Raw genomic sequence first — 13,525 nt, 5'->3', positions numbered from 1 at the left:
TCACAGGAAACAAACACTGAACTCGGTTGTAAAATGTGATACACCTTATGTAATCTATTGTAGAGCACCATTCCAATGGATCAAAACATTGCCTGTGTTCATCACTGGATTTTGGATGACCAAAATTATATACCAAGGTAGCATATATCTTCCAGTGGTGCGGATGTGAAAGCATGGTTAAAAACAAGCACAAGCTGTAGAAAAAGAAGATCTACTGTGAAAATGCAAACTATGAGATTAAATCAGTGATGTTCATGCACTCTAATGAAGGAGGTGAGGAAGAAGCGCATGCAGTACCTGGTGATCTCAGAGTCAGGGAGCAGGCCTACGTGGTAGTGGGGATAGGGAGCTGTAAGAAGGAAGCTTTTGTCACACTCGACAGGGGAATAGTGCCTAGGAGAAGGTGGTTTATCACACAGTTTGTTCACAGTGCTGTAAACAGGTTCAGGAGGCCTGGTGATACAGAGACAAGAGTAAAAGATCAGGTGCGTATTAGTGGCTGAGAATATAGAGAAAAATTTAAAATTTTAATCATTTTAAAAGCATGCATAGCAAATTTGTCGAGACCTTCTCAGTAGGACTTTTCTGACAAGTAAAGCGTGCTGTTAAAGGAAACATTAGAATTTGATAACATAGTATTATGGCATACAAACAACTGCATATAAAGATACACATAATATAAGTGGGCCATAAAACTGGCTTAATGGGAAGTGTGGCACTGAAAGGGAATATCTTATCTTCAAACTTCACTGGTGAATTTCCCCACATACTCTGGTTTTTTTTGTTTTCTTTTTTGATCTAACTTTGCTTCTGCACAGCTTTCTGTGATCTTAATTTCAGGCATTGCATAGGAGAAAATATGATGCTTATTACCTGAAAAGAGGCATTTTTTACCCATTAATTTAAGAAAGATGAAGTACATGAAATACAACATACTCCTGCCCTGATGAGCTGGGGCTTTGCAAGTAGAGCTGTGGTCAAAGTGAGCCATGTCCTATAATAACAATGATGGTAGCAAACTGTGTAAGCAATTAATCTCATTTCTAGAGTTCTTTGCTCTCTTTTCAGATTTAACCTTCAAAGTCTGATTATGCAGACCACGTCTCAAACTGCTAACCTCGTTGACGCTACTGCAATCACACTTGCACTGCTGCTCCAAATTACAGACAGCAGTCTGTAAAGCTGGATGTAAAGAATAGGATCCTAAATCTGACAATGACAATTTTTCTCCTGCTGCCTAGAGGCCAACCACTTGGGAGAGGCAATACTTACCATAAACCTCCCAGGAAGCCGCCTGGGTAGAGGGGAGAAGGGGATGCAGCCTTTAGTACCAACCAGCCAGGGATCCACAGGAGACGACCAGCAAACAGTTTTCAAACAAAACGCACCACATACATAGCACATTTCCCATCATGCAACTTCAACAACTGTGTTGGCCCCAGCAGACACCTCTGGGACGACTGGCAGAGTGAAACCTGACTTATAATTTCCAGACATTTCTGTTCTAAAAGACTGCCAAGAACCAACTGCTGTCAGATCCTCACTTCTGCCAGAAGATCCAGGGCATGACACTGTCTTTAATCACAGCAATACAGTATTAACTAGATGAAAATCTTATTTCAGAAGCCTGAAAATATCAAGAGGCCAAGCAGTTAATGGACTCTTTTTGTTCTTGTGGCTGCACTGTGCCTCACACAGGTTCACAGGTACCCAAATTTATTAGTCGTGGATGGCACTGGCAGATACAGAGCACATTTTCCTTTGTTGTTAGCTTATGGGTTTGTCCTTTGGGGGAAAAGGAATAGCTGCTTTATTTAAAAATTGGTCTCACTCAATGCTAATGACATTATTCATAGCAATCTGACATTTTATTTGAGAACTCTCTGTGCCTGACTTTCCCAGGGAAAACTTTACCGTTAAAAAAATGGCAATTTAAGATTACCAAATATCAAAACAGAAAAGCTGTCACTCGTTTGGCTATAAAACAGTCTGTCAAGTATTTAGTAAAATCCCTTTAAAAATGTTTAAGGTAGCAATTCTTTTCTATCAGCATATTTCACACTTGTTTCAGAGGGTTGGATTTAATGATTTATTTAGTAAATAAATTGCTGCTTTCAATACAAAAGAAATCCAGAGGAAAAAAAACCCACTTCTATTATTCAACTTCAGACCAACAATGCCTTTTATTCCCTTAGAAATCACTTTTGCTTTTAGGCAGTATATTAAAGAACAAATACATATATCAAATAGAAATGATACCTTCTATGAAAATTAAAGAAATACTGCCCCAGTGCAGGAAGATGAATAAAACCTGTAGATTTTTCCATAGCTTAAAACACTCACCAGTCCATGAACAACTTGCTAGCTTCCTATATTCAAGTTACTTGTCTTCACTGAGCGGTAGATGACATGAAATTGTCGCTACCCCTTGGATATTGAATGCTCAAACTACACTGAGTCATCAGTGACTGACCATCCAACCTTGTGCTGAGACACAAATCATGCCACAGAGATGGACAGATATGAGGTATCGCTCTGCTAATTGACAGTTACAAACTGCTTCCAAAAGCAAAACGAAGGTAAACATTCAACATCTACCTAGATATTGAGAACAAATTAGTCTTTCAAATATAAACACAGAGCCCTAACAACATGTCTTGTGAAGTCCAGCAAATTTTAAAACATTTAGTATTTTTCACTCCCTTCAGTCTTGCTGGATGGTAAGGTAACAGAAAATAGGACCAAGCCACCATGCTGATTTATAAAGTCCTCCACTCATTGCTATTATGTGTGATACTGTGACCTAGCTAACAACATACCCTCTGTAATCGAGCTGAAAAAGAGAGGCCTTAAGGCTTTGAAAAGAAATTCAAGCTCCTTATCCTTTTAAAGCTTGGACTCTTTGCTTAGAATAGAACTCAGGGTATCAGCGAATTCCAGTTAAATGCACATCTTGTAAGGCCTATGAACTGGTCTGAGATCATCATAGCCACCTAGTTACCATCAGACGCCATTCTTCAAGGTCAATAAGATCATAGACTGACCTGGTTCTTCAGATGCCTTCATAGGTACTCAGGTGCATGTGCTAATACTGCCAATTGCATAGCTGGGCCCTGGCTGCACATTTTATTGGCACAGAAAAGCAAGAACTTGAGCAATAAGCAGTATGTAACATCAAGGGTCCAGTTCAGATCAGTCTAAACTTATTTTCTCACTGAATTCAATTTAGTATATATAAATCACACAGTACAAAAATAATTGAAAGTTGGGATAAAAAATGGAAAGAAGGGGATTGATTAAAACATACTGGGCAGATCACTGTCCTGCTCATACAAACTGTGTTTCACATAGGCCAGTAAGCCTTAAAAATAATATGAGATACTTCCCACAACAGACTGTCTTCAAATATCCTTCTGACTCTTCACCTTCTCTATGTCAAACTAGTACTTAGCTATGATAGTATCTACATACTTTGGAAGACAGCAATCCCCTCCTAAATATATATATATATATACACACACATACACACATATATACATCTATAAAATTATGAAGACCACTCAGCTTTATTAAATGATTCTTCTAATTCATCATTTTCTCCTGTCATTTATATTTCTCCTCACTGGAAGAAGGAAGAACTTCTATCTGACGGGATCAGCCCACCTGGTAGATCCTGTCTTGCTTACGTAGCTGCTTCTCCAGCAGTATGACAGAGACAGCTTGTCTTCTCTCAAAGCATGGTATAAAGAGAATGCTATTTAGAAATAGTATCTAACCTGCCATTCTGGAAAATACAGTCAAGGTCACCTCAAAATTTCTTGCAAAATAATTAAGAGCCACACTGAACATAAACATTGAGGATGTATTTTATGGTGCATTAATTCTTCAAATGAATTTAAAAACTTGTAGCTGGTCATCTAGCATGCTGTAACCAAAGTGTAAAAGCTAGATATGTATTATTTAATACTGATTCATTGTAGTTTATTTGCAGTTGCATCACTTTCAGGCACAGCAGGTACAGCTTCAGAGGTTTTGTCTTAGTTAAAATAAATGCTAAGCAATTTTTGTAATTTTTAACAGGACAAAAACCTACTATCATGGAACTGACTTTGTCCATTATCTTCATTTTTTTTAATACTTACACAAAAAATTCCCTTAAAATGCCAAATGTCTGACTATTGTTGTATACTTCTTGGATAATTGTAATACCTCCTAATAAGTAATTATTTAACATGGGTCTACTCTGAAAAATAACCAACTGCTGCTGCAACTTATTTAACAGATCTGCATCCCTTCTCCCTTTTAACTGTTTATTTAGTGACAAATGTACATTAGTGTTCTCTGTCTCTATCAGTGAGCTAAAAAGCAAGCTCTGTGATAAATGAAAGCAGCAACTGCTAGGTGTAGGTGGACAGCAATAATTAGGTTAGCATGAGAATCAGGCATGCCACAGTAGAGGAAAGGCAATAGAAAATTTAAGGTCATAGTGTAGCCTGGCTTGGGCATGCCTCAGTAGATAATTCAATCACAGGAGAGAGAATGAAGTCACTCAGCGCTGCAAGGTAAGCTTTTAAACAGTAGTACAAACAGCAGATAGTCATAAACTGCTTTTCTAGCCGAAACACAATTGAAAGCTGGAATTGTTAATCAGTATAGACCAAACTGCAATGAGGCACAATTCCACAGAAAGGTATAGCTAATTGGTGGAAAAGCTAACAGTAACAGCGGGAGGTAGAAGATTGATCTGACACTGGGTTTAATTATGTATTTCATAACAGACTGTGTAAAGAAAGCAAATCTTCCTAGTTGTTTGTAGCCCTTATTATTCTTTGTTTGGATCATCACTGTGTTATTGTTTCAGGCTGGCTTTATTGCACAACCGAAGTTATAAGAAAAAGGCATTATTAAAACCGTTCTCTCCTCAGCATCATGTAGGATCCTCAATTTAATTTTAACTTTTTATCTTGCAGAATCCTGTTCGGTAGGGTTTAGCTGCCAAGACGTAGCACATTAAATGTTGATAGTTTCATTTTTAAAAACATTTTAAAACCTTTTATGATATGGAAAGAAACCAGCTAAGCTCTCACAGCATATTGAGTATGCAGGGCTATAGCCAGGAAATGCTAAATTCAATTTGAGAGAAAATAAATCTCACAGTGTTACAAGTTTCCAGCTTTTTTTTTTTTTTTTTTTTTAAGTAGCAATTTTTCATTATACCCAGGTTCAGTAAAGAAAACTAAGACATTACTATTGCTAATATAATGTTGCTGGGAATTGTGCAAAGAACTGTCTTTAAAAGTGTATCACTATTTAAACAAAAATCAATGGCAATTTAATACAAGTGAACTCTTCCGCTTTTAATAAACAGTTATTTATATATATGTCTTTTTTTATTTGTGTGTGGGTGTGTGTGTCTTTTGACTTTGAGTTTCTTGTGCATATAACCTCCTAGGAGAATCACATACTTTACTGTTCAATAGGTTTATTTAGAATTGAAAGTTGTTTTTATTTCATAGATTGTGTCCTGACAATTCAAATAAGACCCAGTCACTCATATGACATGTTTATTTCAACTAAATAAAAAACAGAGAAGGGGTGTGAAGAGCTGGAAGGAAATATCAGAAGCACATTGCCTTAGTTCTTTCTGGAAATCCATCTATAATCAATGATTTCTCATCTTTGCCATTACTAACTGCTATTTCTATGAGCCTCAAAGTTTTCTGTAACTGCAAAACAAGTGCTTAAGATCATGGGAATTTTTTTAGTACAGTAATAAAGTATTGCCTTGCTTCTTTTAATAATACTATTTAAACATTTTAATCGGGTTCTCAAATGAAATGGACTACAAGAAGGCATAAGTATAATTTAGAACTTTTAATATTCTTCACCCAATTCTACACTCATTATTCTTAGCCATTACGAATTAGGAGATAAAATGACTGCTTAATTTGAAAAAAATTAGTAATGATTTTCTGTTGCAGTAATGGAAAAGAAAGCTCACACAGGAATGGTGAGACCAGCGCCCAAAGGCTTGCAGTTCCCTGCAGTGACTCTTTAGGAAGCAGGGCCAGTAAAGGGTGACCATCCCCTGCTCAGCTGCTGAAAATCAGCAAGTTAAGGACCATGCAGACCAGAAACTAAATCCAAGTAAATTGCGGTTAGTAGGCCTTCCACCATAAATTTGAGCACTTACCCTTACCCATATTTGAACGTTTTTGTATTTTTAGCTTTCACAACACCCTGTGGCAATGAGTCCCACAAACAAATCACGTGACATACCCAAAGACCTCTGCCTTTGTGTACTGTAAGCCTGTTACTTGGTTGCACATTGATAACATATGGCAAAGACTTCTTTTTTCTGGATTTTAAACTTGGCATTGCATTGTAAATTCCCTGTATCTGAGTTGTAAGAAAGTGGCGATAGTAGTTGCCTATTGCCTTCTCTATGCCATAGTTACTTTTGCAGATCCGTGTTCAATTCTCTCTGCCATCTTTTTCCTATACTGGAATAATTTGCTATTTCGCTCCACCTGGAAGCCATACTACAACCCTGATCATCTCTGTCACCCTCTTCTGAGTCTTTTTCCATTTGCCTCCATTTAGTATTCAAGGTGCAGGTACATCATAGATTCATACAGGAAAACATTTTATTTTGCACTGTTTTCCTTTCCTGTTAGATCCTATTTCCATTTTCAATTGCTCTTGCGTATGGGCTAATAATGTCACAGAACTACCTACTATCACCCCAAAGTGTCTTTCTTAAGTGGTAATAGCTGCTTTAACAGTCTGTGTCCGTGATATGTGTAGTATGTACTTAGGGTCATCTATGTGTAGGATGTACTTAGGGTCATCTTTTTCTATTATTAAATGTTAATTACCATTTTTTTATATATTATCACTGCCAGTCCTACTATCTCATTTCAAAAATCTCCATACAAGCACTAAAGCAGATTCTGAAATGTGATTTGTTTTTCAAGTCTTAAATAATAAGTAGCTTCCACTGACTGTATGAGAAATAGTCAAATCCTGTTACAGATCTCTGACAGGCCTGATTAGATATGTGTAGATTACTCAGGACATAACACATTATCTGGTGACTTGACGATAACAAAATTTTTACTTTAACATAAATTGTTCTCCCAAGTTAAGACTTCCTATTTAAAATAAATTTGAGGTAGAAAAATGAAATCTTATGATAGGCAATTATTATGCATTTGTAAAGTTTAACAATTAGTTTAAGATAACATTTGTGTAAACAACATGAAACATAAAATAGTTGTTTTGCAATTTAGCAATTTCATGCTTCATCAAAGGGAATGAATCATACAACTGAGACCTTTTTTCTAAAAAGCTGTTGTCAGGTGTTCTACAAGTAGGCACTTTTAGATGATACTATAACTAAATACTGTACCATGGTATTTCACCAAAGGCCCAATTTAAGGTTATACAGAAAAACTTTTTTTTTCTTTTATTAACTGAACATTTAATGCATAACTCGGTTAGTGTTATTTATTTTTTCTTTAATAATACCTTAGATTGATCAAAGACTAAAACAAGAAAGAAATCTTATTATGGAACACCATAGTGAATTCAGTATCATCATCAGCAGGGTTGCCAATGTAAGAGCTAGCGGATGAGAACTCTACCTCGTGAGATGGGGGGTATCCAGCAGCAGAGCAGGCAGAGCAGGCAGAGCAGGCTGTCACCCTCCAGACAGACAGGCAACGCAGATGAACTGTCCTAGCAGACTGTCTGGTGGGCTCATGCACCTGTCCTGCAAACCCCAGAAACTTTGGGTTCCTCTCCATTTTTCTAGATATGGCCCTAGCCTGATCCTGCCAGCATCTTATCAGCAACTTTTGATACCTGCTCTCTACCTCTGTTCCTTGCCCCAGTCTTCTTGCACAACTATCAATTATCCCAAACCTCAAGTCTCACTGTCTGAAGGAGCTGCTGGTTCGGTAGCCCTGAAATTCATTGCTGCTCTTCTCCAGGCTATTTTTCTCCACTGCAGCTTTGTGCCTCTTCACCCATTTCTCAATTATATTCCTCCTTGTCCTCAAGTCCCTTTCCAAATCTGAGTTTTCTTACCCTATAAATACCAGTCTTCCCTTCTTGTGATTTCCATTCTCACACAACCAGTGACAAGTTTCCATCATTTTCACAGCATATCTCACCATAATTCCTTGCCAAAGACACTCCCTCTGTTCCTTTAGTCTCTTCAGTGTTGAAAATTGAAAGGATTGGGCATTTCAGAGCACAAAATGGAATCACTCTTAATTATGTTTCTGTGACAGAAAGGGCTGGAAGAAATAAGTAGAGAGAAAACCTAGCTTTGGCCATATAATGCTGTACTTAATCAAGTTGGCTTTTTAAAATAATCTAGTCAGTATGACAAAATTGTGAGAAGCTTTGATATACCACAGTGTAAGTATGGAATATTAAAGAGTTCTACTGCAAAAAGAAATATTAAATACATTTTGGACAATAAATGAACTGTAGTTTTTCTAAAGACATATTTGTTGGCCTTGAGATAGATTTTCACAAATGCAGTAGAAATACTATGTGGATTCAGTTTCATTGGCTCCCATACTTCCAGCACCCTGAAGCTATGTATGGAACATTGTAATATTTAAAATTTCACCACAATTTTTAACATAGAATAGAAGATGAACTAAGCCATGTAATTCACCTCCATCCCTTAAATGACCAAGCTGCTACAGTTAAAACTAAATGCAATTTAATTTCATAATAATAATGGTCAACTAGAATTACTTTAAAAATAATAGATATAATTTATACTAAACTTTAAAGCAAAACAGACATGCAACCTTTGCTACACCTAGCTAAAGAAATCCAGCCCCAGGAAAAAAAATGAGTATGAAAATATTTTACTTGAACAATTAACCTGCTAACATTACAAGTGATTTTGTAGGAAGAGTAAATAAAAGGCATTATCAGTATCCCCATGTAACTACATACAGTTTATTTTCTTTAGGGGATATGTGACATGCTGCATTTGAGTTAGGCATAGTGATAAGGTTGTTGAGAGCTCACAATTAGCTGTTATATTCATATAACTGCATCAGCGTACTTCTACATATCTTTTACTCATCACTTGTATAGTAACATCAGGTCAAAAACATGGTGTAAAATACACCATTTCAAAGTTCTACCTACAGTACTTGAAGAATTTCTTTGTCTGGGAATGGTGAGTTTCAATTCTGTTCCCACTAAAAAAACTAAAAGTCAATGCAGCTAACTTGTTTCAGCAAATACACACTTTGAAAACAGGCAGAATATTTTGTTAATGGATGATCTAAGTCAGCACATTAGCAATTCCAAAGGAACAGTTTTCAGGACTCATTACTAAAAAAACCTGCAGTTCCTTTTTCCTGTTGTCGTGCTTCATAAAACCATTGTCAGAAAATTGTTATTGACAGTTTTATAATGCACAAACCAAAATATTAGCTGTAATGGTCTAATATTGAAAAGTCAAATCTGTGTATCAAGACAAATGTAAAGGTGTCTCCATAAAATATCCCCAATTAAACTAGGAAGTTTATATAAGTAAACAAGAAACAGTTGAGAAATGCTACTTTCAATACAGGGGAAAACATCCCCTGAGACTTCAACTTAATGGTTCTCCTTTTTCTCCCCTCCAATCCCCAGCACCTCCTCCTCGTCCCAAAAATGTTATTTTGCAAAGATGCATGTGAAAAAAAAATCAAACATGCTTTTCACAGCAAAACAGATAACTCAGCTTTTTCATCCATGAATCTTTAATATCTAGCCAGAGTTAAATGTTAAAGTGAATTTTTTATCAGCTGAAGCACAGAAGTTTGATGTTACCATTTTCTGAAGTTAAAAAGGAAGTAAAAACTCAAGATGGTAGTTCTTTATTTTTATGGATCTTTTGCTGGTGTTCGTTAAGGACAAAAGGAGTGAACATTTAAAAGCTATGGGATTTTTAGGCTATAATTTCAGTATTTCTGGAAATAGGAAGGCAGACATCTGCTAAAGAGTAAACTGTAACTTCTCAGCTGTATTAGTAATGAATGTTCCACAAAAAGACTAAAACAAAAAAAATACTTTTTTTTCTTCCTACTATCATAGAAAATTTGGTTGGAATGCAGAATGCATCTCTATAGGTCATCTCATCCAATGTCGAGTTTGAAGCGGGATTACTGCCAACCCTAGATCAGATCAGCCATGATTTTATTTAGACAAATCTTAAAAATCTCACAGGATGGATGTTTCACAACCCTTCTAAGCAACCTGCTCCAGCACTACTCCACCCACCTGGTGTCTTTTTTCTTCTCAAACTGAAATCAGAACATCCAAAGCCAACACCTATGGCCATTGGTCCTTTTGCTGAGAAGAGTTTGGCTTCATCATCTTTGCTACTGAGTACTTACAGGGTGCTCTTAGATTGCCCCTTAATCTCTTTTTTCACACATTAAACAAGCCTCAGCTTCCTCAATATCTCTCTAACCTCCATGTGATTTAGGACACTGAGAATCTGTTGGACCCTCTCCTGTTTTTTCACAACCCTCTTGAAGCTGAAGAACAGGAACTGGTCACAGTCTTCTAGAAAATAACATATCTTTTTCTGCTGGTTATGCTTGTCCTAATATAGTATAATAAGCTGATTACCTGGCTGGCAATGAAAGTGCACTCCTGGGTCCATGTCCAGCCTGGCATCTGCTGTAATCTCCAGGTCATTTTAAATGAAGCTGCAATTCAGATGTTTGTGTCATGGCCCATACAACTGTGAGCAGCTGTTCCACCTGAGGTGTAGGCTTCTTCTTACCAAACTTTCTGATTTCTCCTGGCCAAGTCCTGAGTATATCAAGATCCCTCTGGAATATAGCTCTGTCATTTGTCATATTAACCACTCCCTCTTAATTTATTATCCTCTGCAAATTTGCTGAGGGTGCACGCTGTGTCATGATCTAGGTCATTGATGAAGATATTTACTGATGCACAAGGTATCCTGAGCTACTCTGCTCATCCCTGACCACCTGTCAGATATCAGGTGATGATCGTTACACTTTGAGCCTGCTGGTTCAGTCAGTTCCCAGCCCACTATCCCCTTTTAGTCTGCTCTGCCTCAGCTTTCAAATGACAGTGTTGTGGGAGACTGTCAAAAGCATCACCAAAGTCTGCTGCTGCATGCAAATGAGCACAGCCGTGCTGGGAGAAGCCTTACCAGCAAGGTGACAGCATTATAATCCAGGAAATGCCCCAAAAGCTATCCAGGAGGTTTCCAAACTTTTACAAATCGTGTATTTTTTCCAGCTACAGATCAGTTGTATGTGTTTATCCAATACTTCCTCATGTTTGGAGGAGAGGCTGTGAGAGTTGTAAAGGGTGCTTCCCATGTTACAGCTTCTCCTGCCCACAGAAGAGGTGTGAGAAATACCTCTGCTGCCACTCCCCAGGGCAACTAGTGGAGAAGAGGAATCACCATCTGCCCCACAGCAGATCCCACATACGCTTATGTGGGACTTATGGCACGGGTCAGGTATGACTTTGGAGTCAGCTAAGTCAGCATTCCTGCTCAGGGCAGCACCAGTGCTGTGGTACTGGTTGGTAGAGAGCAGCCACTGCTCTCCCCTCATCCACCCAGCTAGTCATTTCACCAGGAAAGGCAACCAGGCTGGACAAGCACACAATTTGCTTTTGGTAAATCTATGCTGACTATTCCAATTACCTTCTGGTCCCTTAATTGCCCAGTAAAGAAGATATTGAGTACTTCAGCTTTTTCTATGTTGTCTGTCATTACATTGCCTTCCCCTCCATTCATTAGTTTTTCCCTCCACCAAATTTTACCTTCATTTTTGAAAGTAGCACACCTGCAGAATCACCTTTTATTTTCCTTTATGACTCTTGTAAATCTTAGCTCAAATCAATCAGCTTTCTGATTTTGTCATTAAGCAGTCAAGCAATGCTTGTCTACACCTTGCATTTTAGGTCATCAGAAAGCTTTGCTCAGCCAAGAAGGCCTTCTGCTGAATCCCCCTGCTTCCTGCTCAACAGGATGGTTCATTCTGGAGATCTTAACGTTTTAGTTAGAAATCATCCATCTTCAATAGACCCTATGTCTCTGCGGCAGCATCCCAAGAGGTTTTGCTTAGCAATTTTTCCAAAAAAAGCTGAAGTCTGCTCTTCTGAAGTCTACAGTCACAACTTGATGATCACCTTTCCAGACTTCCTTTGAATCATGAAGTAAACCAACTCATGATCACTTTGATCCCAGCTGTTATTTACCACCACCATTGCCACCAGTTCTTCCGTTTTCGTAAGCAGCAGATTAAGCAAAGAATTATTCCTGTTTCTCCTCTTGAGCAGCGTTAGGAAATTGTCAGCAACGTAATCAAGGAATCTCCTGCATTGCCTGCACAACACTTTAATCTCCCTAGAAACTAAACCAAATAAGGACTTAACTGTAGAATGATAATGATTGTATTGCTAGAGTTACTTGGCGTATAGATTTTATCCACTTTTGGTTCCACATTATACCAAACTGAAATTATGTTATTGAAGTTTGAAAGGGTGACAATCTTCATGAAAAAAATACAGGAAGGCAAAACTTCCATCCTGAGTGAATTTAAAATAAATTGAACAAAACACAAAGTAAATCCTGCCCAGCACTGAGAGCATTTTGGACCAATAATATACACAACTTAAAAAGGCTCAGTAATTAAAAAGACAACATCCAGCTTCAATAAAAATTGTGACCGAAGATTGTTACTTTTGTATCCCTTGTGCTTGGATTAAGTCTTTTTTCCCCCCATGGTTTTATTAAGTAAAAGTTGTACTGAATATTTTTCAGATGCAGACTCACTGTCAGACCAAAAAATACAAGTTTTTATCAACAGAAACACTTACTTTTGTTTAGCAAAATACAAGTATTTAGGTAAAAAACCCCACACCTTAGAACTGGAACAAAAAAAGAAAAGCAAGAGAAAGTGAACAAATTGAGCTGCCTGTTCAACCATTTAAACTTTACTGATAGATTAATCATAGCAAGAAAGTTAAAAGAAAGCTTGTCATCAGCCTCACTCAAATGACATGTACAAAGAATTACCAAATTGCAAAAGCCTGTAAAAGTGGCAAAGTTACTCTTCCAAGTATTTTTAGCTGGCACAAATGAAAATCTGCCAGAAGTGTTGCCATATTATGACTGCACAGGTAATAAATTTCCTTATGTGATCACCATGTAAATTAGCACAGAAAAGCTATTATAGAAAGAACCAGGTAGTTTTAATGGATAGCACTGCAGTAGTTGGCAATCTTAATTATAAAAAATAATGTTAGGAAATCTGATCATAAATGCTGCAATCAAGGGATTTATAGGTTTCACTAAAATTATCAATATGATATTAACTTCCCAAAAGATTTTAAGTCTTTCTAAACTGTTCAGCAAGAAAGACTTTCCAAATATCTTTTTATTTTAACGGCAGATTCATCAGCAAATCCCATGGCGTTGCACAGAAAGAGTGTATTAACTGTTCTCAGT

At 37.3% G+C, this 13,525-nt stretch overlaps 1 protein-coding gene across 21 annotated transcripts in view; it reads right to left on the bottom strand.

Moving 5' to 3' along the window:
* Positions 1-13,525, bottom strand: part of DLG2 (discs large MAGUK scaffold protein 2) — a 1,040,391-nt gene that overhangs the window by 271,740 nt on the left and 755,126 nt on the right. For 17 of the 21 annotated variants that reach the window (XM_056327218.1, XM_056327222.1, XM_056327223.1 and 14 more), the window contains one exon: positions 298-453. The exons of the other annotated variants lie outside the window; for them this stretch is intronic. In XM_056327218.1, coding sequence (XP_056183193.1) covers positions 298-453 — 156 coding nt within the window. The remainder of the gene's footprint in view (positions 1-297; positions 454-13,525) is intronic. 21 annotated transcript variants of the gene reach the window in all.

The sequence above is a fragment of the Falco biarmicus genome, chromosome 2 (genome assembly GCF_023638135.1).
Source record: "Falco biarmicus isolate bFalBia1 chromosome 2, bFalBia1.pri, whole genome shotgun sequence".
NCBI lineage: Eukaryota > Metazoa > Chordata > Aves > Falconiformes > Falconidae > Falco > Falco biarmicus.
This window is presented reverse-complemented; position numbering and strand designations above follow the sequence as displayed.